General features: G+C 37.1%; 1 protein-coding gene across 3 annotated transcripts; it reads right to left on the reverse strand.

The window, feature by feature from the left end:
- Nucleotides 1-304: 304 nt before the first annotated feature.
- On the reverse strand, nucleotides 305-16,406 carry LOC115952653 (symplekin). Of its 3 annotated transcripts, XM_031069843.1 has the most exons (27): nucleotides 15,969-16,406; nucleotides 15,609-15,768; nucleotides 14,452-14,544; nucleotides 14,270-14,375; nucleotides 13,970-14,138; nucleotides 12,371-12,545; nucleotides 10,803-10,931; nucleotides 10,145-10,705; nucleotides 9,355-9,963; nucleotides 9,092-9,160; nucleotides 8,319-8,435; nucleotides 7,998-8,240; nucleotides 7,390-7,437; nucleotides 7,167-7,304; nucleotides 6,899-7,063; nucleotides 6,746-6,808; nucleotides 6,553-6,660; nucleotides 6,374-6,457; nucleotides 6,248-6,295; nucleotides 5,888-5,962; nucleotides 3,168-3,263; nucleotides 3,000-3,080; nucleotides 2,838-2,909; nucleotides 2,413-2,457; nucleotides 2,252-2,335; nucleotides 1,097-1,200; nucleotides 305-924 (listed from the first exon to the last, which is right to left on the reverse strand). In XM_031069843.1, the coding sequence occupies exons 1-27, from the start codon at nucleotides 16,163-16,165 to the stop codon at nucleotides 723-725; spliced, it is 4,041 nt and encodes a 1,346-aa protein (XP_030925703.1). In that variant the 5' UTR covers nucleotides 16,166-16,406; the 3' UTR covers nucleotides 305-722. The 3 variants fall into 3 exon arrangements, with proteins under 3 accessions (XP_030925703.1, XP_030925702.1, XP_030925701.1); XM_031069842.1 differs by lacking the exons at nucleotides 14,452-14,544; nucleotides 15,609-15,768; nucleotides 15,969-16,406 and having other exon boundaries at nucleotides 9,355-9,960; nucleotides 13,970-14,158; nucleotides 14,270-14,354; XM_031069841.1 differs by lacking the exons at nucleotides 14,452-14,544; nucleotides 15,609-15,768; nucleotides 15,969-16,406 and having other exon boundaries at nucleotides 13,970-14,158; nucleotides 14,270-14,354.
- Nucleotides 16,407-25,124: the final 8,718 nt, after the last annotated feature.

Raw genomic sequence — 25,124 nt, forward strand, 5'->3', positions numbered from 1 at the left:
ACTTGTTACGAACATTCTATTGGGATCACCTTTTACATATCAATCATTTTGGGTCCATTTGAAACTGTAGAGCAACAAAACAAGTTCACATCTTAAGAGTAATTATTCAGTATTTCAAGATTAATGTTGTGTTCTGTTTTCACTAAAATCAGAGAGCCCCAAATTTGGGCAAAAAGTTGGCCTTCTGACAGTTATTTTCAAATCCTTTAAAGCAGAAAAGTCCCGTCCTAAATCTTGGGCATTTCCAGTAAGAATACTTGGCAGGCATTTAATTTTGGTATGACAAATGTAAAGAGAGATGGTATAAAACAAATTGACAGCTTAATAAGATGACATACATTGACTAATACTTGCACCAGTGAGTTCATCCCCAAGACTACAGCTTTTCAGTACGGTAGGAGATCCATTTTAATATACATACAAGTAATAATCATATAAATGAATAATTACACAAATTTTTACATTGTACAGTCTAACATGTCTCCTCATGCCCTCTTTGTTGATGTTTTTGAAGAGGACATAGTAATTCCTTTGTCACTTGTATGTTGGTGCCAGGGTAACAATACAACATACGAATGCCTCATTTCCCCAATCCACTAAGCTAGAGTGAGATAGCATAGAAGCCCTGCCTTTGGGAGCCTGGTGATCCAATTGCTAAGCTAGGGATACCAAAGGGTAGAAATGTAGGGTCAAACTTTGTTAAAGTCAACTTTCTAATCAAGTCAGCTAGCACCAGATGATTCTTTAGATTTCTCTGTCAGCACCTCCTTATCCGAGTTGCCTGTATCTCCAGTCTGAGCCTGACTTGTTTGAGCCTGACTTGTTTGAACCTGACTTGAATTCTGAGAATCTGGGGCTACTCCAGTTTGTGCCAGATTTGAAGTCTGAGATTCAGGTGCAAGTCCCAGAACCACCAACACAGACCTGAAAAACACACATCCAAAGCAAAAGTCCTGTAATGAGTACTGCAGAAGAAGCTAATCTATGAAGAAGAAAGTTGACCTCTTTCCCCCACCTCTACCTTGCCCCAGTTGCAAACTAAAATTTTCACGTGCAAAAGAACACAGCTAAAAGAAAATGTAATTTTTTTATGAACCTTGGAAGTGAAGATCGGATGTTTGGTTGGCTAGCATGAGCAATCAGAGGTGCTTTCAGAGCTGCAGTTCTGGTCAATGCGCTTTCTAGCTGTGCTGGAGGTAACTGAAAGACACTTTACAGGATCAACAGAAGATAACAACAAATCTGGCTTCTAAAGCTCGCCACATAAACATTATAATTCTTTAGAAGTACTGAAGTAGCTTTAATACACTCCATATATATTTGAGTTTCTTCCTTTATTATTATTTTTTTATAAGTTACATTTGAGCTTCTTCCTTTAATGATTTAAGTTATTTTACTTAGTTAAAAGAAATCTCACAACATTATTAGGATGGGATTCAGCAGGTTTGGAGGCTATTAATTTGTTCCATGACATGATGTTGGGATCCCATCCTGTCATATGTAAAGGGCGGTTCTGGCTTTAAAACTATTTCCCTCTCCTGAACCACAGTACTTATGGAATGCGGAGAAGTTGACCTCAGAGGGAGTTTCCACTTTATTAACTTAAGCATGTTTTTCTTTTATCTTCGTTCTTGTGGCTCTTGTATATGATTCACCTTACTTAGAATTAATACTATCTTGAATGGTAGAAGTTGATAATATCTAGGTTGGGAAAGGATCCCCTCCAATTCCCTCCCATTTTTAGGCAGATGTGTGACGTGGCTTTCATTTGATTTTCAAATGCCACATGTCTTGCATCAAAATAAAAATTAAGAGGAATTGGAGGATTTAATGGGAGGGGATCTTATCTCAGTGTGGGTATACTGCAGATGTTTTTCTCAAGTATAATTCCCATGTAATGGCATTGTCCATCCATCCCCCATCCCCCATGCACCTTTAATGCTTTATCTCACTACAATGGATAAACACCATCTAACTTTGTATTTATTTATATTTTCAGTGTGGAAAGTAGTTTGGTATTCCAATCACTAAAACAAAGGACACAGCAATTCAGTAGAAAGAGGGACAGAATCATTATGTAATTAATAACTGTAACATGATTTATGAAAAGGAATGAGCAGAAAAGGAAAGTGATACAGTTCAAAGGGCCTATGATCTGGTATAGTAAGTTTCTGCAGCATGCACTTCCAACATGATAAAATGTTACCAGCAAATATTACCGAAAACAAAAGAAGAATCAGAACACCCGCACCTTAAGCAATACACCAAATGACTGAGGCTTTGTCAAGAGTGCACACTTCAAGAATCCTACCCACAACTTTGGATATTTCCAAATCTGCAATGCCTCATTAATCAGTGACAAAGTATGAATTACTAAATGACTAGCAATCAGTTTACCATGAAAATAGTTACCTCCTTGCTGACAAGACGAGATAGGATCTCCATTATAAATTCCACCTGCATCATTTTAAGTCATTAAGCAAATGACAGATAAGCCATGAACATGTTAACCAAAAGGTACAAAGTTATTTAAAAAGAAAAAATGGAATCCCTCTCCCTCACTTGTCCTTTTTCCCCTCAGATTTTTATTATTTTTTAATTGGTAAGTTACACATGCATCCACTGGATCATTAACCCACCACCTCACCCTCTACCTAGCACTTGCAAGGGAAGGTGGTGCCAATTGAGCTAGAGCTCATTAGCTTTTTTCTCCTCTCATATCAAACGGAAAGCAGCCAGTTCAATCAGCTAAACACAACTATTGAGTGGACTCAGAGAAATCTAAACTTTTAATCGTGCATTAATGCAGAAGAGAAACATGCTGCTTAATTTCTCACCAGCGCTGGGAAAGCACCTATAGCTTGTAATACTGTCCGCATGAACAATAAAGGGAGAGGAATCTGCTCAACCTGCAAAGGCAACCCTTGGTCATCTGTGAGTTAAGATACGTATAATTGGAATATAGGTGATAAAAAAGTAGAGTTCTTGATGATACAGACCAATTGATTCAAAACCTTCGCAAGTACTTGTTGGGTGAATATTTGCCTCTGCTCAAAACATGCATTGCATGCATCTGTGACCTGCTCATTAAATATTTATAATCAGTTATGGACTAGTGCTTTTTGGTAAGGTTTCAAATGGATAAAAAAACAAATAAGAAGGCATACCTTCTTCAAGGGGATTTCATCTTTGTCAGGATCAATCCCATGGATAGCAATCAAAACTTCAGCTGGAGTGAGCACTGGACCAGAATGAGATGAACCCTGTGTATGTTTTATTAAATTATCAATCAATGATTAAAAAAAATATAACCAGACAATATCAAATGGGGGAATGAAGGGGAAAATGTAGCAAAAGGAAAAGCTAAACCCTAAGAACCAACACCTAGAGGCTTGCCTGGAATCAGCACCAAGCAAATGAAACTTATGCATCAGCACCTAAGTGTGTTTGGTATCAGCACCAAACAAAGGAGAAACACATTCTCAACTCATAAAATTCTTATTCAATTTCTAATGTCCTTCAAGCTTACAAGTTACAAGAGAATTAGCTAAATAGGGTTTCAAAGATTACACACATATGGAAATATCCAATTACATTCCATGAAACCCTCAACATTAAAAAGCCAAATTCACTCATTAAAAAAAAAAAAAAAAAAAAAAAAAAAAAAAAAAAAAAAAAAACCAAATTCAAAAACAAAAACAGTTTCAAATTGAAAAATAAAATCTTAAATGAATTTAAAGCTCCTTGCATCAGTAGGGGTATGCATTTGAGAAGCCAACTATAAATCTGCCACCTTTTGTTACAAACTATGAAGCACGGGTGCGTTTCGGGACTCGGGTGCGGGTGCGGGTGCGGGTGCGGGACTCGGTAATTTTTGAAAAAGGTGGGTGCAGGTGCGGCAGGACTCGGCGATTAAAAAATTATTAAAAATATTTTTACAATACATGTTTAATATATTGCTAAGCATACTTTTTCACATTATATAAACAAATACCAAATTTAAGAGCAATAGTAGATAATAACTAAAATATGATGTTCATAAATTAAATATAACCTAAAGGCTGAAGCAGTGCAGTGTGCACACAGCACTCACTATGGACGGAGCACACAGAGAAGGCAGAAGGGAGATGAGGGACGGAGTGAGAGAGGAGTTTTGGACGAAGTGTGAGGGTCTGGGGGGTCTGGTTATTTAGGTTAAGACCTTAAGTCAAACGGTGTGTTTGCACCTTTTTTTTTTTTTTTTTTTGAATTTCGGCCTGACTCGGCCGTTACAGGCCAATACGGACCGAGTCGGCCCGATTTGGGCCGCGTCGGAGCCAATTTGGGCCGCGTCGGCGCTGATTTTGGCCGCGTCGGCCCGAGTCGGGATCCGCCACGCGGCGCGACGCGGCACGACGCGGGACGGACGTGCGGTCTGCGGCGTCCCTCCCGCGTCGGATGCGGGTGCACCGGCCTGGGAGCCGCGTCCGTGCATCCTTGGTTACAAATCACTCAACAGTTATGTCTGAAGTAAAAACAATGGTTACAAAGAAATTTGAACCAGGGCAAATAATTCTCTAAAGAAGATAAGCTTACCTCCCTCCCCCCCCCCCCCCCCCCCCCCCCCCCCCCCCCCCCCCCCGCCTCTCCCAAAATAAAAACAAGCGGGTGACATAGAAAATGTGTGTGTATATATATATATATATAATGCTTTGATTAGCTCTGATGAATGAGTATACAAACACCTGCTCTTCAACTCCAAATGCAAAAAGGATCATATGTGATCAACAATTGCTAGGTTGCATTTTCATAAGCTGATCAAATGGCAGGCCATAAAGGAAGTTTACCATCACAAAATGACATGGGCGGCAATTGTAAGGCCATGAAGTAATCTGCACATATTATCTATAAAAGTCTTGTAGAATATGGCAATTAGAAAGGCACAGCACTTCAAATACCCTACCAATGAGCTCTAGCTAAACACTTCCTCCTTAATAATGGGATAAGGGGGTGTGCACCCAACCCGACCCAACCCAACCCACCGGGTCGGTTTTTAGGGTTGGCGGGTTGGGTTGGGTTGGGTTGGGTTATGAATTTTTTTTTAACAATGGATTGGGATGGATTTGGGTCACAACAATCACAAATCCGCTTAACCCGACTCAACCCACTTATATATTTAAAATTTAAATTATATATATTTAAAAATATATTATATAATTAATAATTTTTTTATTTAATTTTTCCCCCTTATTTTGGCTTTTCCTACATAAAACCTAATTACCTCACAAACTCTAATAATCTTATTTCTCTCTCTACCGCATCCCACTCCCACTCCTCTCCTATTCGTTTATAACTGAGTTGGGATACTAGTTCACGTATATTTTGTTTATCAAGTCAATTGGATATATTTTGTTTATAACTGAGTTGGAATACTAATTCATGTATATTTTATTTATCAACTCAGGTGGCACATGGGATATATTTTTTCTGCTCAATTTAATAATAATAGTAACAAAAAAAATTGTCAAACCCACGGGTTCAACCTGACCCAACCCAATCCATGTGGATTGGACCCTTGTGATGGGTTGTGTTGGATTTTTCTTTTTTAACCCACCATTGGGTCAAAAAATCCCCTGACCCAACCTGACCCATGCACACCCTACTGTGCAAGGTTATGATTTCAAGACTCATGAAGGTGCATGTGTAACTACTAATAAAAAATACCTTGCCAATGAGCTCTAGCTCAAACAACACCTCCTCCACCTACGAGTAAGGAGGAGAATGAGCTTTTAGGCTCAAGACCCATGGGGTGCGCATGTAATAACTAATAAAAAAACCAGAGAACATGGCACAGAGTAGAATGATGCAAAATATATATATATATATATATATATGTATGTATATATACCTGTAGTAAGCGAGCAAGTGCTGCTTGGAACTTATCCAGTGGAAGATTCACAACATTGGGAAATATCAGCTTAACCTAACAAAAGACGCTTATTTATTTTTCAGGGAAAAAAAGTAGACCAACCAAAAATCTATAACCAATATAAGCATAAAAAATAAAAGTCGATAAGATATTTAGAAGAAACTTAATAGTAATCCAGAATATGCTAGGCATAAGCTAGATGAAAGATGAAAGATATGATTTATAGACAATAAAGTGAAAGAAAACCCATGCTAGCTTGAAAAAGAACATTATCAGCTATTTGCTAAATTCTAACAGCAGATGACACAATTATATCAAGACAATAGAAAAGGAAAGAACCTCATCCTTTGGTAGGAACGGTAATACTGGAATAAGAATCTCTATATCCTGCGATCAACCACAAGCGAACATATATTAGCTAATAGTTTCACCTCTGTTGCACAGTTAAGGAAACAATAGATATACCTTTAGTTTGGAATCATATAACTTCCTAATGGTAAAAAGTAGTTCTGAAGAGGGAATCGTCCCATCCGTCAGTGTATGCAAAACCTGATGCAGAAAATTAATTATTAAAAAAAAGGAGGTATTGTTACTTTTCATCTTTTGCATGGTGACAGTCAAGTAATATAGTTGATTAGCAAAACCTGCATTAGGAGGTTCTTGCTTCCACTTGGAGGATCTGAAATGATTTCAAGAAGATCCGACGACGAGCCCATAGTACGGACGAGTATTGGGATCTGGCGATGAACTGCCTGCATCATACAGCATAAGAAGCAAAAGCTTATAGCCGGAACAACAAGAATTGACAAACAAGTTTAATTAGGTTCCTAATCAAACCTGTTTAACTGTCTTTGATGTGCTTTTATAGATAATAAATATTTGGCGGAAAAGGGAGTGCTTCTGTCAATGAGATACAATTAAAATGTTAATATACTTAAAAAGGGTAAACACTAGGAATAAAGAAGGGTCTAAATTAAAATAAAGTAACACCTTGGTACATAAGGCAAAATACAGTGACATGCACCGCTGGACCTCGGAGACTGAAAGGGAGGACACACTCTGACATGTGCTCGATTGATGAGTATCAGAAGAAATATCTTTACTGTTCACACTCACTGAGGGATGTTCATCCACAGGTTTTTCTAGATGAGAATCCTGCAAAACAAATGTAATTAAATTATAGCTACGCAGTTATAAAAATGTATATTTGGATTGGCCTCATGTGGAACTCCATGTCAGCAAAGCAAAAAACCAATACCTTCTGCATTTCAGTGACTGATCCTTCAGTATCCATTCTTTCTGTTGCATCACCACTTATTACAGAGAGCAATGTTTCTTTTGCAAAATCTTCAATTTGTTTAGCAATGGATGATATTGGATAAAGCTTGTTTGCCACCTGTAAAATGAAATAGACCCAGAAAGATAAGACACAGTTAAAAAGACTGACTTGTTACTTCAATAAGAAGTTATATTTTAATTACCAGTCGTATTGCCTTCATACGCACTTCCTCCAAATGATGAACCGCGCTCTTTCAAAGGTAAAAAGTAATCAAAGTCAATTAAGAGTAAGGAAAAGAGAAAATTTCAGTTTATTTCCTTAATTAGTAATACGCTCCTACTAACCAAAAAATAATAAGAAGCAGAGACAGTGAATAAGGAATTTATAAACAGGATAAAATGAATGAAGCTAAAGAATTATTGCATCCAAAGATTGGAATTCAAAAGTTCACAGCTAATAACTTCATATCAGAAAATGCGGACCATGCCAAAAGAAGAAGATCAACTAGCTTATTTTGTCGCAATTTATTATTGTTAAATCTTCAAAATATTTATGGAGAATTTTACCAGATAGATTAATCAACAAACTCAATATTTCAACCACAAATCAGATAAAAGTCAAGCATAGGTCAATAAGGATGTTTGTTTATTTACTTAGTGTGCCTGGAGTTAGGGCTGACAAATATAAGAAGAAAACATGCAATTTTCAAAAACAAACAGAACAAAGGTAGAAATAACAAAGAGTAGACACTATGCTGTAGGGAAACAACACAAACAGATATCATGAAGTTCGTGGTTAAGAGAAGAATACCTGTAAGGCAACTTTCAAGCAGACATCTCGAATAGAAGGCCTCAGCATAATCAATCTCCACACAGCACTTAGACCTTGAGTTACTCGATCCCCACTCTGTAAATCCTCAGCTTTATCACAGTTTCCAGGAGAACACATGTCCTCTAACAATTTTAAAACTGACTTGGGCAGATCAGGAGCTTCATCAAGCAATCTACTTAATGATTTGTCTGAAGGTGGAAAAGAATCTCTAAGCGTTTCTGCCTGCACTATGAAGAAAATTGCTGAATGTCACACCTTAGAGAAGGACAAGTGAAGTTAATATCGCAACTGGACACACACCACAGTAAGAAGGAAGTTTTCATATTCAGAAGCTGCAGTTGTAGAAGAAAAGAAGTCGCGATCTTCTGCTTGCTCGCCATATAACCTGTAGAGGACACGCAAGGTCAACTCGTGTCCCTGAAGACATCCAGTAGTGACTGTCAGTTGGTATGTATTCGATTTTGGATTTTATCAAAAAGATAATAAGTGCTTTTCATTCATAGAAACATATTACATTAGACATAAGTTGGTTTGCAGAAACAGTGGTCCACCTTATACTTCTAGTCACACCTTGAAACCATCAAGTATTGAGAATGCTTTAGCCAACAAGTGTGCTGCTATGAGTACCCAAAATACCACAATGACCTTTTTTATTAACTAATAAATTCCAACACAAACCTAAAAGACAAGACATTGTGATGGCCACCAAGTAGTACAAAATGGAAAAGTTTAAATCCTGAAGCTCACATACACACACAGATGTGTCCAGACTCCAGATGTCAAATTTGTCTGCTTTTCAAACATAAAAATTATCTTAAAGTTCCCAGCAGCACATGTGCGTAAGAAGCTATAAACAAGTAGAAAACAACAACAACAACAACAACAAAGCCTTAGTCCCAAATTTTTTTAGGGATCGGCCATGGATCCTCAACATATTGTCGATTAGTTATGGGGCCACATGTATTTTTTTCCTCTATTATATTCTATCTGAAGTCATACTCTTTGTTAATTCCCTAATTGACAAGTCCTTTCTTATAAACAAGTAGTAAACAAAACTCGAAAAATTTGCATACCTCATGACCCATATAATCTTCCAAGATATGCTTTTGTAAAAGCTTCCATGGGTCTAACTCTGAGGGAAACTGCAAAAGAAATTCAAATACATAAACAAACTAATAAAGAAATGTTTGTATATAAAATGGAATGGTATGAGGCCATAAAACAATTTTGTATCAAAGAACTTTTTATATATACATATATTACATAATAAAACAGCCCCTTTCAATTACAAACAGTACAAATGATATTAACATATTTCAGAAACTAGAAATTTTACCTCAACCCCTAAATATGCAAGCAGTGAAAAGCGAACTTGTGAACCTCCAGCGACTGCAACTTGCCTATATGCCTCAACAATACGGATGAAAGCCATTTTTTGCAAATAATCCTTCTGTTCATCATCAAGGTAAACAACAGGCGCTGACATCTTGGGCAAGACAAAATTACAAGACAATCCAGCAGAAGTTGCTGTTGATGAGACCAGGCTGCTGACATCTGTAACAGCTGCTTTTGGGCTGAGCTCCTCAGACTTCTCTGTTGACATAGATGGAAGTAACTTCAGTGTTGACTGACCCAAACTTGTAACTTGATCTTGACTGGCTTCTTCTAAGTCAGTGGAGGCCATGGAGGATGTAACAAGCGTCTCTGACAATCCATCAGCATGAGCAGAAGAATCCAGGCCAGGTATCTCACTCTCTAGATCCCCCACATCATGAATATCAGATGAAATAGGAAAGCAGCCTTTCTCCATTCCAGATGAAACAAAAGAGGAAGCTGGTAAATCAGTGGGCAACAATGCATTTTCCGATCCATGGTCCAAGCCATCACATGCAAGAACACTATCAGCTTCAGCCACAACATCTTCTTTCTCATCACAAGGTTTCTGCCGTTTCATCAATATAAAAGTTTTAGCATGGCAAGAGTGAAAACCAAACAAAACTTAATAAAAAAACAGAGTAAAAAGAAATACAATGAAGCACATGAAATCATTAGTCTTTGACATTATTGGAGACAAAAAAGAAAGCATGTGAAGCTCTCAGAATCAAAATTATAAGAAAAAATCGTACCACTATATCATTGGACTCTGACCGGTGAGCATTTAACAGTGAAGCTATTGGTGGGAAAGTACTAGAAAGTGATAGAACATCTGCTATAAATGATGGAGGATATTTAGCTTTAGAATCACTACCAACTATGGTCATGTTTAGCAGCAACTCTTCACCTCCATCACCTTTGGAATGATTGGGAGGAAGGTGTCGCATATTAGCCATCACTACCTCTGCTAACAAGTCAGCAGAGATGCTTGAGATAAGAATCTCTAAAGAACCAACAGCTTTTTCACCTTGTGCAACCAAGGCGCCAAACATAGCTACAAGTTGCTGCACAGGTCCATTATCACCATCTCCTCTGGAAGTGGTTGGTCCAATTGAAGAAATGTCATCATGAGACATCATGTTATTCTTATCCGACTCTCTAGTCAATTCCTCTGAGGCACTAGGTGTTGGTCTGACACGCTTTCCAGGCACATTTTCATCTTCAGCCAGATCACTGCTGTCTGGTACTCCAGCTCTTTTGCTCCCCAAATTAACATCCACAACATCACATGATTTAATTGTGGGTTTCTCTTCCTATAAAATGTGTAAAACGTTATCAACAACATCAAGGGAAATGTGAATCTATCCATACGTACCTCTGAATAGAATGGGAAGGAAAGTAGAGAAGTACCTTAATAACTGGTGAATCTTCTTTCCCTTCCCCTAGACTTCCATTAATCTTGCACACTTCCGGAATAGTTTGGTCAGTCAACCCTCCAGCTTCCATATCCCTCAAGGCACCAATCAACCGATCCCGCCACTGCAGAAACCAAAAACTCCCTTAGTAATCAGTTCTGTGTAACAAAGCAAAAATTCTACATAGAAACTGCACATTTCAAACAGATGACAAACCCACAGTACGAGAGTTCAACAGATAACAATAATACTGCAATTACTTAGGGAGGAGTAATGTGTTGACGCTATGTTCAAGGCACTGTCCATTGGATGTATAAGTGAATTACTGACACACCACAGAAACTTCATCTAATAAAATACAAGCTAAAAGAAATAAAGTATCTTAAACAATTAGACTCTGCTGATCTATTCATCAATCTCCAAGATAAACCCATTATCAGTTGAGAGTCCTGCAGCAATTATTGAATAACTAAGGAAGAAAGACAGAAGATAAATTGAGTTGAGGAGCATGATCACAGCACCATATACCCCATGAAAACAAAAACGACAACAAGAATAACACTACCACACAACAAAAACCAAAACATAAACAGTAAACTTTGAAAACCAAGGGACATAAACAATTAACTAACTTAGTTGGGATTAGGGCTTAGTTAAGGAACATAAACAATTATAACCAGGACATAACAAGCCTATAGATAGTGGTAAAGGATTATATGAAAGATACGATATACCCAAAAGAAATTGTCTTACAAAGAAACAATTGGCAAATAAGGCATTAAGTAGCTGGAGATATGGCTTCATTGCATAAAATTATCAATTTGGGAGTGTAATCCCAAGAGGACTACAAAGGATAATAGTGATTAAATTTGTTTCAAAATCTTTGTTGACATTTATAACTATATCTTTATATATTAAAAAATAAGAAAATAGGTCTAAGATCAACAACCAATTTATTGATACACATTTAGTAGACATATATATGTGCATACATACGCGCACACACACATAGTGAGGGGCTGGATGGGCAGTGGGGTTATGCTTATATGTGTATTTATACATATAGGACGGCACGTAAAAAGTCACGTAAGTAATTATCAATAAATATCAAATATCAAATATCAAATATCAAAGATTTTAGCAATCAATCAAAAATGAAAAGAAAACAGAAAAAAATTAAAATTAAAATTATATTACAGGAAATCAATAAGTTCAAAAGTTTTATAAATGTGATGCATGCCATGGGCAACCTTAAGGCATAATCTAGTAACCTTATCAGCACCTCTCCTTGTCTCAAGGCAAAGCTCAGTGTATCAACATCAATTAATGTTCTTTTCAAAGTTATAATAAATCCGACAATAGGTAACCATATATTGGAAAACTTTGATAAATCTCATACTGCTCTATAAACAGGGAAAAAAGTTAAAAGCCCATTTGCTGCAAAACTTGCAAAATTAAAATCTAGTCCTACCACAAGCATGTTTTTTAAAACAAGGGAAATGGATAGTAAGGACAGTATCTTAAGAACATCATCAAGTATGAGTGCATTATAAAAAAGATTACCGGTGCAGCACCCGGGTGTGTACATTTCAAGCAGGTGAGGAAGGCATTTTTTAGGGCATGCTTTGCTGCGGAAACACGCATTCCATTGACTACAGAGCTCGAGGGATCCAAACCAAGTAAAACAGGCAGAATCCTTCCATAAAATGCAGGCCTTTGCTTTGCGATTGTTGAAAGGCTGGTAAGAAACATGTAGAAAATATAAAGAATGATAAAGCAAAAACTGCAGTAGCATAACCTAACTGATTGTATAAAAAGATACTAGCAATCAAGAGACAAAGTACAAACCATGAAATCTTGGATAAGAATATCCATATAAACCACACATTTCTAAATGAATATGACATAGGATAATCATGTTCTTCATCACTTATTTAGACCCAAGTCTACCTATAATGGTATATCCATGGTTCTCTGTCCAAATAGAGCCTGGTAACTAAGCTGGGATGCATGGGTGCAGCTCCAGGGGTGCCGCACCAGCGTCCGACATGCACGGACACACCGTGCGGCCGTCAACGCAGCTGCACCCGCATCTAAGGCAAATCCTTTTTTTTTTTAACGATTTTCAAATTTGGGCAGATTCAGGCCGATATGGGCTGAAACAGCCCCAAATTGGTCCAATTTGGGCTGAAATAAGTGTTTTTTTATTATTAAAAAAAAAAAAAAAAAAAAAAAAAAAAGGCAAAACGCACTGTTTGACTCTAGTGTTTTCTTTCCCTTTTCGTTCCCTTTCCACGTCTTATTTGTTTATTTTTTTTAAAAGTTCCCAAATAATTTGGTAATTGTATCAATTTAAATAATTACTTATCATTAAAAAATAATATTATTTTGCAAAATTTACCCCCTAAATATTGGCTATAAATATTAAATTGATCCCAAAGGTTCCATATCTACAATTGCTCTTAAATTGGTATATGTTTACCATTATATGAAAAAAATATGCTTAGCAATATATAGAAAATATAAATAAAAATATATTTAATAATTTTTTAATAAACATATCCAGCTGCACCCGCACACCACTTTTTCAAAAATTACTGAGTCGCCCCACCTCACCCATGCTTCCTAGTAACTAAGCAAGACAAGGAATAGGAAAAGCCCCCCCCCCCTCTCTCTCTCTCTCCTGGGGTGGAAAACATACACACCGTGTGTCTTCTACAAGAAATATAACCTTTATAGGGGGGATTATTGAATGTCTTGACGACTATTTTTCATTTATATAACTTTCAAATAAAAAATAAAAAAATTGATAGTTACAATTGGAGAGGGGGTATTTGAACCCTAAACGTTTCCATTGGAATATCAGGAGACAGCATTTGAGCTACAAGGCTCTTGGCTATTTTATTTGAACATTTCATTCAAAATAGTAATTTAAAATTAGGTACAAGTGAAAAAGGATATTTTCTGCCTTTGGATTTTTTTATTGTTTATACATTTCTTAGAAAATAAAATTGAAAACTCAAACACTCAATGCCATTTTTAAGTATCAACCCAGAGAGAGTGGGCACTTAGAAATCCAGTTGTCTCAATTAACAACAAACTTGATTTAGCAAACTCTTGCATAAAGGATGAAAAAGCATATGACCAAGAATAGCAAAGTACCTATTGATAAGCACTACGATCATTGAGTTGCTAAGAGATTTCACTGTTGGAAACCTGAGTTGATCAAGCAATAAACCCAAACGTTGACTGGCCTCAATTGACAAATCTCCAACATTAAGTATTGGATGACCACCACGAAGCCAAGAAATGTTGAATTTTGCAAACTTTCCTACAAAGTAGGTCAGCATGCTGTATGAGCAAATGCAAGTTGTTTGAGTTCTATTGTATTCACATATCTAAATGGCATTTCCTTGCCTTTCAAGCCTTCTGAGCCTGAAATGCAAAGCAAAATCTTATTACCGTCAAGAGGAGGGGGCTCTGAAGAGCCATTAGGATCAGGTGTGTAAAGAAGAATGACTGCCTCAACAAACTTCAATGCCAGCAACCTCGTCCCACCACTTCCTGTCTGGCAAACATTGCGTTACAATGAATCAAAACATGCACAATATCCAGTTTGATGTTATCATAAGATCATTGCTTACCTGAAAAGCTACTGAGTATATATTTTCCTTGAGTGTTAACACCCATGACCATGATGACTTCAGTGAACTGTCCAACTCACTTGAGTATAGGCCCTGAACATCAAAGACACAAGCACCTAAGTAGTAAAAGGTTGTTCCAGAAAAATGTAGCTGTAAAATACACCATATCCAACAATTCTTATGACCAATATTTTGCCCATAATCAAATCATAAGATGGTTCATCCATGTGCAACATTTATCCCTTTTTTATTATTGGTAAGCTATGCACGCACTCAGTGGATATTGAACCCATGACCTCACCCTTCATCTCATTAATATGAGAGGAGAAAGTGCTGATGGAGCAATAGCTTATTGGCAATCCCAAAATTTTTTTAGTACATTTTAAGAGGGAGAGGGGGGTTCGAATCCTAGACGTCTCCATTGGAAACACTAAGAGATATCATTTAAGTTGAAGACATACATGCATAGAAGTGATGGCAAAAACATCATTCCTGGGAATTTAACAAAGGAATGGCTCCACATAGATATATATTAATGGCCGAAAGGAGTCCACAAAGACAGCCATAAGTAGTTTAAGTAATTTAATATAGTCCCAAATATATATGTGTGTGTAGAGAGAGAGAGAGAAAGAGAGTTTTAATTTGTAGAAGCCCTTCTTCATCGGTTGTTGGTAGAAATCAGAAGGGTTAGCATCTTCAAATGTTTCATACTTGGGAGTCCAAGTTTAATTGGAATTGAAGTCCTTTCAAATTTCTCATTTCATAGCATAATCGAAAAAAGACCAAAAAGGTACAAAACAACATAAATTATAAGAAAAAACACATAAAAGGTTGGCACAAGGTATTAATAGTCCTAGAAAATGCCTAATGAATACCTTTTGTATTTCAAGTAAGTAATCAATCATAAGTCCGCCTATGTCTTTACTTAGTGTCATATATTTTGTTAATAGCCACTCCTAAGCCCGGAAAAGGGATGATGGTTGTAGTAGGTTGACGGCGAGCATAAAATTTAGTCAGTCACTCATGTTTAGAAGCAATCAATTATGAAAATGGCTAGTCATATAAATTGTAGCATTGTCATATCAAATATCTGAATTGCAACAACAGCATAAATGAATTCAAACATCTCAAATTACACGTCAAGAATAAAAACAAACCTGAATCGCAACTTTTTGAAGAATCGAACGAAACAATTCGATACCACAAGTGATGGCTTGTCGAGCAACAGCCGGCGTAGCATCACTCAAAACCGTAATCAACACCGGTACAATCTCCGGTAAGAATTCAAAATGCTTCAATCCAATTTCACCAATCATCCTACATTTTTTTTAACACAACAAAAACCACACACACAAAGCTTCAACACATTGTTCAATACCAGTAAAAACAACAATTACACAACACTCAAAACACAAATTAAATTAACGAAGCCTTATCCAATAGCAACAATAAGCATGAGTTATAGTATCGTAGAGAAAATATTCAAACAATGAGGCTAGGGTTTAGGAAAAGCGTACTCGGTGACGAACTTGCGAACCGGACCGAACCGGTCGGAGAGAAGAGAGAGGGACTCGGAGACCAAGGCAAGGTCGTGTTGTTGAATCAAATCGCGCTTCAATTGACGCAATGGCTCGAGCTTCGAAGGTATATCCGAGGCTGATTTTGCCGAGTTTATTAGACTCGCGAGGTTTTCTCTCGGGTTCATGGTCATCATCGTGTACTCAAAACTACGATTTCAGAGCAACAACAAAATCCCTAATTTTGAGAGTGTTTAGAAGGATATGAATGGTGTAGAGGGAGAAGCGAGATTTCGAAATGAGGTTTTCACAACGACGAGAGCACGAGAAGGTTGTTTTGTGCGTGAGAGAGTCACACTCTTCCCTCTACGGCTCACAGTACTGTGCTCTGTATGTGGGATTCGAATCCGAACTTTCTTTCGGTCTGGTCATTGCGTTTATGAAGCAGGGTTACTTTATTTGGAAATTAGTTCATATTTGGGAATTACTCGAACTAATGTTGTTGGGCTTCTTTAAGGCCCAAACTGGCAACCTAAAGTGATTAACATTTTGGCCCTTTTTTTTTTAGGGCAAAGAGAAACCGTTTAAATTCTACTTAACCGGGTAAATTATAATTTACATTTGGCTGAAATTGAATCATAATTTTTTTTTTTTAAATATTAAGTATTTTTAACACACATAGAGGAAGAAGAGAGAATATTTTTTAAAGAAACTTATAGTGGTGTATATCCAAAAGAGCCTAACTCTTGGATACACAGTACAGACTTTAAACCTATTTAGCTCACACTCATTTTTCAATGTGGGATTAACCCACTATTTTTTCTTTTGAGAATACTAAGCATTTATGTTAAAAACATAGTTAAATATGTAATTTTACTCTACTTTTATGTCTATCTCCTCCAAAAATACAAAAATATAAAAATACAAGATTAAATAAGATAAAAAAAAAATCCAACAGAACACTTGCATCATGAGATTTCAAATCACAGGTAAGCAACTTAAATTTCGGCAAATCTCAGTTGAGTAAAGTGTCAAATTTCAAACCATAGGTAGCTAACTTAAATTTCAACTAAACCACAAGTGGATAAGTTGTAATTTCCCCATTTTTTTATTATATATTAATTTTGAAAATCTAATTATTGGATTTCATGTAATTTATGTTCTTAACACGTATGTCAAATTTCATCCAAATTAGATGTTATTTAGTATTCGATCAATAAACTTATTTTTATGCATAATTTTATATTACAAAAAATTGAAATTTAAATATTTGATAGATGATATATCTATTGATATTTGATATTCTTGAAATTTTACAAGCATAGAAGATATAATAATAACATACAATCCAATAGTTAGATTTTCAAAATTTACAATCAATAAAAACATATCAGTGAAGTTTGAAGGATTTCTCTATAAACCTTTTCCATTTTTTAGGTCTAGAATCCCATGAATAGGATCAAACCTTATTTTTTTGTATTTGAAAAATATTTAGTATTTGACAATACATCCTACATCTCATATTCTATCCTTTCATACAACATATTAGAATAATATTAACTCACAACAAACAAACCCGTAACCACCAACAGCAAGATCGACCGCCTCCAACCATAACCATAATCATTGATATCCTCCAACAAATTTCAAATCCAAAAAACCCAAATCCTCCAACAAAACCCACAAAACCACTGCCAATCCAAAGGACATGACAACAAGTGAAGTGAGGGACTATGTGATGTTAAAGAGAGGGACGGTTTTGTTTGAGAAAGGAGAAAGAGAAGTTGAGAGGAGAGAGAAGACAAAGATGAAGATAAATTTAAAAAAAAAAAAAATCCTTAGTAGCATTTTTATTTTATCTGAATTGAGTAGCATTTCAAGCACTAGCAGTGGGTAAAGGTATTCAGTCTCAACTGCCTATATTTCCTATTTACGACAATGTTGTAAAAGTATGAAATTCTCATAAGTTATAACTTATAACATTCGAAGTCCTTGTAATTCCCAATCTCTCTCTCTCTCTCTCTCTTTATATATATATATTTTTTTTTCTTCTTCTTTTTAAGCCAAAACTAAGAGAAAATTTAATTAAATTTCAATTGTGGGCTAATTTTGTGTAATATGTCTACTTAAGTTTTTTAATTTTTGTGCCAAGTGAGTTAATGAGTGCAAAATACTAAAAGTCCAACAAACCAATCATATATCTACTCAACAAAAAACACCACATGCATGTTCTATCTTATTAAAAGTTAGAATAAAAATGATTATAAATAGTATTAAACTTAGGTAGGAGTTTTAACCTGCATCTGATTATGTTTATTTTTTCTAATAATTCGATTTATTAAGTACATTTTTATGATAAAAAATGTGTTTATTTTCAAATGAATCCATGCATATGCAACTATGCATGGGTTACAAGCTAGTTAAATCTAATACTCAATTCTTCATAATAATTTTAAAACATCACTAAAAGTTAAAATATTTATTTTAATAAATTAAGTATTAATTTTTACATCTTACATGAGTGTGATAATTGCATTTTACAATAGCCCCTCCAAATGCTTGTTTGGAAGTCTTAGTTGCTATATATACAAAGACATAGTTGAGAGAAAATCCAATTAGATTTTAAATTTAAGTCTAATTTAGTATCAAGTGTCTTATCTAAAATTTTTAATTTTTATGCCAAAATTAAATTAGATTTTCAATTGGAGTCTAGTATTACACCATATGTCCCATATATATATATATATATATATATATGTGGGGCCCAAATAATTTATGGGTTAGGTCCATTTACCCGTGGGGAGTCCAAAGGCCCAAGCCGAGGAGGGCTATGGTCCAAGCTCGATAATATAAAGTACAAGATAGTCTTGGGATACAGCCGAGGACAGTTCAGTCCTCGGCAGACCCAGAGTCCCACCGGAAAGAAGGGCAATAACGGTATAGGACTAAGCTTGAAAGAAAATCTAAAATATCCAGGAAAAGCTGCCCTTACTGCCATTCGATACTCTGCACCTGACAGAGCCGTATTCTTCGGCTTTTACAACCACCCACAACGACTTTGGGTATGGGCTGATGGGACAAGTATCAGTCTTGGAAAGGTTGACCCTACATGTGGACGAAGGACAGTGAACGCAGGCGAGTATAAAAGAAAAAGTAAGTAATCTAAAAAAGGGGCTGGGGGAAAAATGGCCAAAAACCAGAGCCTCCCAGCCCATCTCCAGGAGAAAGACTCCAGGGGTGAAGACAACTTAACCATGTATGAACACCACGAAAAACCCACCGCCTGGTGACCAAGGCCTAGCCTTTCAAACCCACGCTCTACAAATGATATTGTTTGGGCCTTTTTTACGTGCGAACCCAACACTGTTATGGTTCGTTACGAATCGTGTCCTTACAATTGGCGCCGTCTGTGGGAAAGGCTTGTATGTTGGCATAAGCAGTGGATCGAGAGAGTTCCTTTGCCATTTCTAACTGTTGATTATAGAATTTTAGTGTAAAGTTCCGCTAGGGGCTATGCTTCTTGACTAGGGGCTACGCTTGGTAGCGTTAATCGCATGGATAATTCTAGGGGCTTGGCCGAGGAGCTAACTCCCCTAAAGCCAAGGTCCCACGCAAAGAGAAAACTGAGTTGTGGACAGAACCAAGGTATTGTATGGTCCTTGGACTCAAATCTATGGGGAAACCAACTACTTGGATGAGAAAACTGAGTTTTGGACAGAACCAAGGTATTATATGGTCCTCGGACTCAAACCTGTGGGGAAACCAACTACTCGGATGAGAAAACTGAGTTTTGGACAGAACCAAGGTATTGTATGGTCCTCGGACTCAAACCTATGGGGAAACCAACTACTTGGATGGGAAAACTGAGTTTTGGACAGAACCAAGGTATTGTATTGTCCTCGGACTCAAACCTATGGGGAAACCAACTACTTGGATGAGAAAACCGAGTTTTGGACAGAACCAAGGTATTGTATGGTCCTCGGACTCAAACCTATGGGGAAACCAACTACTTGGATGAGAAAACTGAGTTTTGGACAGAACCAAGGTATTGTATGGTCCTCGGACTCAAACCTATGGGGAAACCAACTACTTGGATGAGAAAACTGAGTTTTGGACAGAACCAAGGTATTGTATGGTCCTCGGACTCAAACCTATGGGGAAACCAACTACTTGGATGAGAAAACTGAGTTTTGGACAGAACCAAGGTATTGTATGGTCCTCGGACTCAAACCTATGGGGAAACCAACTACTTGGATGAGAAAACTGAGTTTTGGACAGAACTAAGTACTTGTATGTCCTCGGACTCAAACCTATGGGAAACCAACACTGGATGAGAAAACTGACTTTTTGGACAGAACCAGGTATTTGTATGGTCCTCGGACTCCAAATCATAGGGAAACCAACTAGTTGGATGTAGAAAACTGAGTGGATAGAAACCAAGTGTATCTGTTGGTCCTCGGACTCAAACCTATGGGGAAACCAACCTACTTGGTGATTGAGAAAAACTTGAGAGTTGGACAGAACAAGATTGTCATTGGTCCTCGGAACTCAAACCTAATGGGGAAAACCAACTACTTGGTTTGCGAGAAAAACTGAGGTTTGGACAGAACCAAGGTATTGTATGGTCCTCGGACTCAAACCTATGGGGAAACCAACTACTTGGATGGGAAAACTGAGTTTTGGATAGAACCAAGGTATTGTATGGTCCTCGGACTCAAACCTATGGGGAAACCAACTACTTGGATGGGAAAACTGAGTTTTGGACAGAACCAAGGTATTGTATGGTCCTCGGACTCAAACCTATGGGGAAACCAACTACTTGGATGAGAAAACTGAGTTTTTGGACAGAACCAAGGTATTGTATGGTCCTCGGACTCAAACCTATGGGGAAACCAACTACTTGGATGGGAAAACTGAGTTTTGGACAGAACCAAGGTATTGTATGGTCATCGGACTCAAACCTATGGGGAAACCAACTACTTGGATGGGAAAACTGAGTTTTGGACAGAACCAAGGTATTGTATGGTCCTTGGACTCAAACCTATGGGGAAACCAACTACTTAGATGAGAAAAAGATTGAGTTTCGTAAGGTTGGCTACTTAATAAAAATTCTAAGTTACTTAATCCTCGGCTCAAATACTGTAAAAGGTTAATGCCAATAAGAGTGTTAAGAAGACGGTGAAAACGCCCCACTATTCAGCAACCTAGGGGGCTGTTCATTTTGCGGGTGATATGTCTTCGGATGGTTACTTCCTGCACCGCATCGAGTATTCAGATATTATCTCAGCTAGTTTTGGGGTAAGTATCGTTTTTCACAGGTCGGCATTGTTGTGCCAAACAACTCTATTAAAGTTATGGTGATATCTTTTTCTTAGCAAGTATTTTGACCCTAGGGGTCATTGATTCAAATGCTATATTATTGTGCCGAAAAGCACTCGCAAATTCATAATAGCGCCTTTCTCTTTGATAAGGGATTATGGCCCCAAGTATTGTACTCTAAGGTCGGCGGTATTGTGTCAGGCCGACTCAGTAAGCTCATCATAATGTCCTTTCTTTTCCTGCCTAATAGGAGTTTCAGCCCTAAGTATCACTTGTTCAATTCAGTATTATTAAGCCGGACTGTTTTTATAAATACAGAGCTAGATCTTTTTGTTAACTGGGACTTTGGTCCTAGACGTCGGTCACGGTTTAAAAATAAAAAGAATTCACAAGATTGTATGTCTATTCATTGCGTTATCATTTCGGAAGTATAGAGATAGAACATGTGATGTAAAGTGATAAGAATTTTTATTAATATAAAGATGTATTACAACGTACAAAGAGGGGCTTAAACAAGCCTATACAAAAGGTGGATTGCCAAAACAGTAAAAAAAAAACAGCAATACAGATAAATAAACAATCAGACATCTTTTTAAACTCGTCTCCGAAGTCCTTCCAAACTTTGCCTCAGTAGCGTCCATATTAAGAGAAGGACCTTCTTCAGAAGAAGATGGAGGAGATGAATGAAGAAGATAAAGGAGATGAATGAAAAGAAGGAGGAGAAGAAGAGGGAAGAGATGAAAAGAAAGAAAAAGGAGTAAAAGAGGGAGAAGGAAAAGCACCAGGATGGATCTAGTGATGGAAAGAAGAAGAAAGAGAGGCAAAAGGAGGCACCAGTGAACGAAGAGAGGAAGAAGCAGGGGCACTTAGTCCCTGCCTCAGTCTTGACTCCTAACACACTGGTGCCATGTTAGATATGCTCATGAGAGAGCGGGTGGTACTGATTATGGGTGTCCTCGGCTCAGTCACGCCGAAAGTTTGACGTGACGAGTCCCTGTTTCGGATTTTGGCTGAAAGAAAAGTGGGACAAATCTTGAGTCTCCGCCATCCTTGCCCTGACCGAGCCATTTTGAGCTTTATTAGAACATGGTGTTTTTGGGAGGGGTATGGTTCCTTCATTGCTTATTACTATGTTGAACGTATCACAATTTAAGGTATAACCAGAGGGTAAAAGTAAACTCTGGGAGGAGTCTAAGGATTTCAGATTTTGGGGGGGTTAAAGGGGTTCGTGTATGGGAGAAAAAACTCTCGCCTTTCCTTTTTATATGAGGGACGAAGCGGAAGGTACTTAATATGTTCAGATCTCCAAGGAAATCTGCAAACAAGAATATGCCTGTTCCGTTTCCCCACACCATCAATAACCATTAAATCTGAAAGGTCTCGTAAAGGGAAACTATTAAAGACACGTTTTGGATAGCCAAACGGCATGAGCGCGTCGTGAATAAATTAAGAGGAACATCTCGTAGACCGGTACATTTTCTGGGCAGGTGGAGAACCGCCAACATCAATGAAAGGCTGAATTAAATGAGCCATAATAAAGGCTCGGTATTACCAAAACCCCCCTTTCCAACCAAGAGGTCGGACAGCAGGGTTTTGAGGGGCTATTGTGGGGCCCAAATAATTTATGGGCCAGGCCCATTTACCCGTGGGGAGTCCAAAGGCCCAAGCCGAGGAGGGCTATGGCCCAAGCTCGATAATATAAAGCACAAGATAGTCTTGGGATATAGCCGAGGATAGTTCAGTCCTCGGCAGACCCAGAGTCCCACCGGAAAGAGGGGCAAAAACGGTATAGGACTAAGCTTGAAAGAAAATCTAAAATATCCAGGGAAAGCTGCCCTTACTGTCATTCAATACTCTGCACCTAACAGAGCCGTATTCTTCGGCTTTTACAACCACCCCCAACGACTTTGGGTATGGGCTGATGGGACAAGTATCAGTCTTGGAAAGGTTGACCCTACATGTGGACGAAGGACAGTGAACGCAGGCGAGTATAAAAGAAAAAGTAAGTAATCTAAAAAAGGGGTTGGGGGAAAAATGGCCAAAAACCAAAGCCTCCCAGCCCATCTCCAGGAGAAAGACTTCAGGGGTGAAGACAACTTAACCATGTATGAACTCCACGAAAAACCCACCGCCTGGTGACCAAGGCCTAACCTTTCAAACCCACGCTCTACAAATGATATTGTTTAGGCCTTTTTTATGTGCGAACCCAACACTGTTACGGTTCGTTACGAATCGTGTCCTTACAATATATATATATATATATATTTTTTTTTTTTTTGTTTTTTTGTGCCAAGTGAATTATTAGTGCAAAAGCTAAAGAGTAAAAACAAATGGAAAAAGAAAGGTTTGGTTCGACTTTGATAAGGTATTAACGTGATTATTGGCAATGGGCATTGGGGAAAATTAAAGAATAAAAAAATAACAGATATGATATTTATATTTATGTTGGACTTAGGCTTCTCATCTAGCAAATCTAAATTAACGTAAACTAAACTCCACCACAACAGAAAACTATTAACATTTGCTATCAATATATTTTTAATTCTTATATCACTATTATTATTATACAAATATAGTGGTTGGGTAAACTAAAATTGAGAATTTCTTGGATAACAATTTAAATGATTTTTTTTCCAATTTGTTTCAAATAAATTTATACTATTTATTTTAGACGTAAATATTTCATATTTTCAAATATATAAAAATTATATATATTATATATAAATTTGGTAAAATTTTAACACGCATACATATGTACGAACTTACAAACCAGTTTCCTATCAAATTCTCACATAATATTTGCACTTCTTGTAATTCCTAACTAAGCATGCATTTGGGAAGTAATGAAAAATTAAAATTATTTCACTATTCAGCTTATTTTTACTACTATTTATACGCTTCACTACACTTTTTTGTACTATTTCAATTAATTTTTACCTTTATTTACAATACTTTCAGTAATAAGTTTTTAATTTTAGCAAAATAAGCGGTATCTAAACAGACTATAAATATACTCAGTTTTTCATAATACTTTTAAAAATCACAAATAGAATCTAAAAGTTAGTTTATCACAAAATTGTGTTAATTGTTCGCAGAAAAAAGAAAAAGAAAAATTGAAGGTCTAAATCAAGCTAACTTGCTAACTTGGTATAAATAAAATAGATTGGATGTTCCGATATTGTTTACACCGCCCATACATAAAACTGAATAACTCGATCTTGTGAATTTAAAAAACAAACGGTTTGGATTTCGCCCACGTCAATTAGAAATCTACAAGGACTCGGACATGAAAGGCAGTCTATAAATTAGAAAGCAAATCCCTAGGGGCACGGTAGATACTCATACACGTTCGTCTGTTCTCTGCTCCTGCTTTTGCCGTTGCCATGTCTCGCTTGATGTCAAGAGAAAACCTTCCTTTGGTTCCACATCGGAAAAGAAGAAAAGAAAATCCGACCCAATCGTCAGAGCCATTGCATGAATTGATCAACAAACTCCCTGATGCTCTGCTGTTGGAGATTTTTTATCGACTCCCTCGTCGATCTGCTCATCGATTCAAATCCGTCTCAAAGCACTGGTCTTCTCTTATTTCCGATCCATACTTTGTTCGCGGCTTCATTCCCTTTACACTTGTGATACAGCATTTTTTTAGATCGACTAAAAAAATCCTGGTTCTTCCATCCAATAATTCTGGGGACTATGACTTCGGTGATGATTTTCTCAACTTTCTTCCCTGTATCAAACGACGAGTAAGGAAAGATTATCACTACATAATCACAGCATCGTTCAACGACTTATTGTTACTATACAGCGAAGTTAGGGAAGACTTCATTTTAAATT

The sequence above is a fragment of the Quercus lobata genome, chromosome 7 (assembly GCF_001633185.2).
Source record: "Quercus lobata isolate SW786 chromosome 7, ValleyOak3.0 Primary Assembly, whole genome shotgun sequence".
In the NCBI taxonomy this organism is placed as follows: Eukaryota; Viridiplantae; Streptophyta; class Magnoliopsida; order Fagales; family Fagaceae; genus Quercus; species Quercus lobata.

Bases quoted from the DNA above. Each gene is read 5' to 3' on its own strand.
- LOC115952653 (XM_031069843.1), bottom strand. From the start codon at position 16,165: ATGATGACCATGAACCCGAGAGAAAACCTCGCGAGTCTAATAAACTCG. The intron at 10,706-10,802 runs GTACTTCTCTAC...CACATTTTATAG, and splicing joins AAGATTCACCAGTTATTAAG to GAAGAGAAACCCACAATTAA. The intron at 6,661-6,745 runs GTTTGATTAGGA...TGTATGATGCAG, and splicing joins CATCAAAGACAGTTAAACAG to GCAGTTCATCGCCAGATCCC.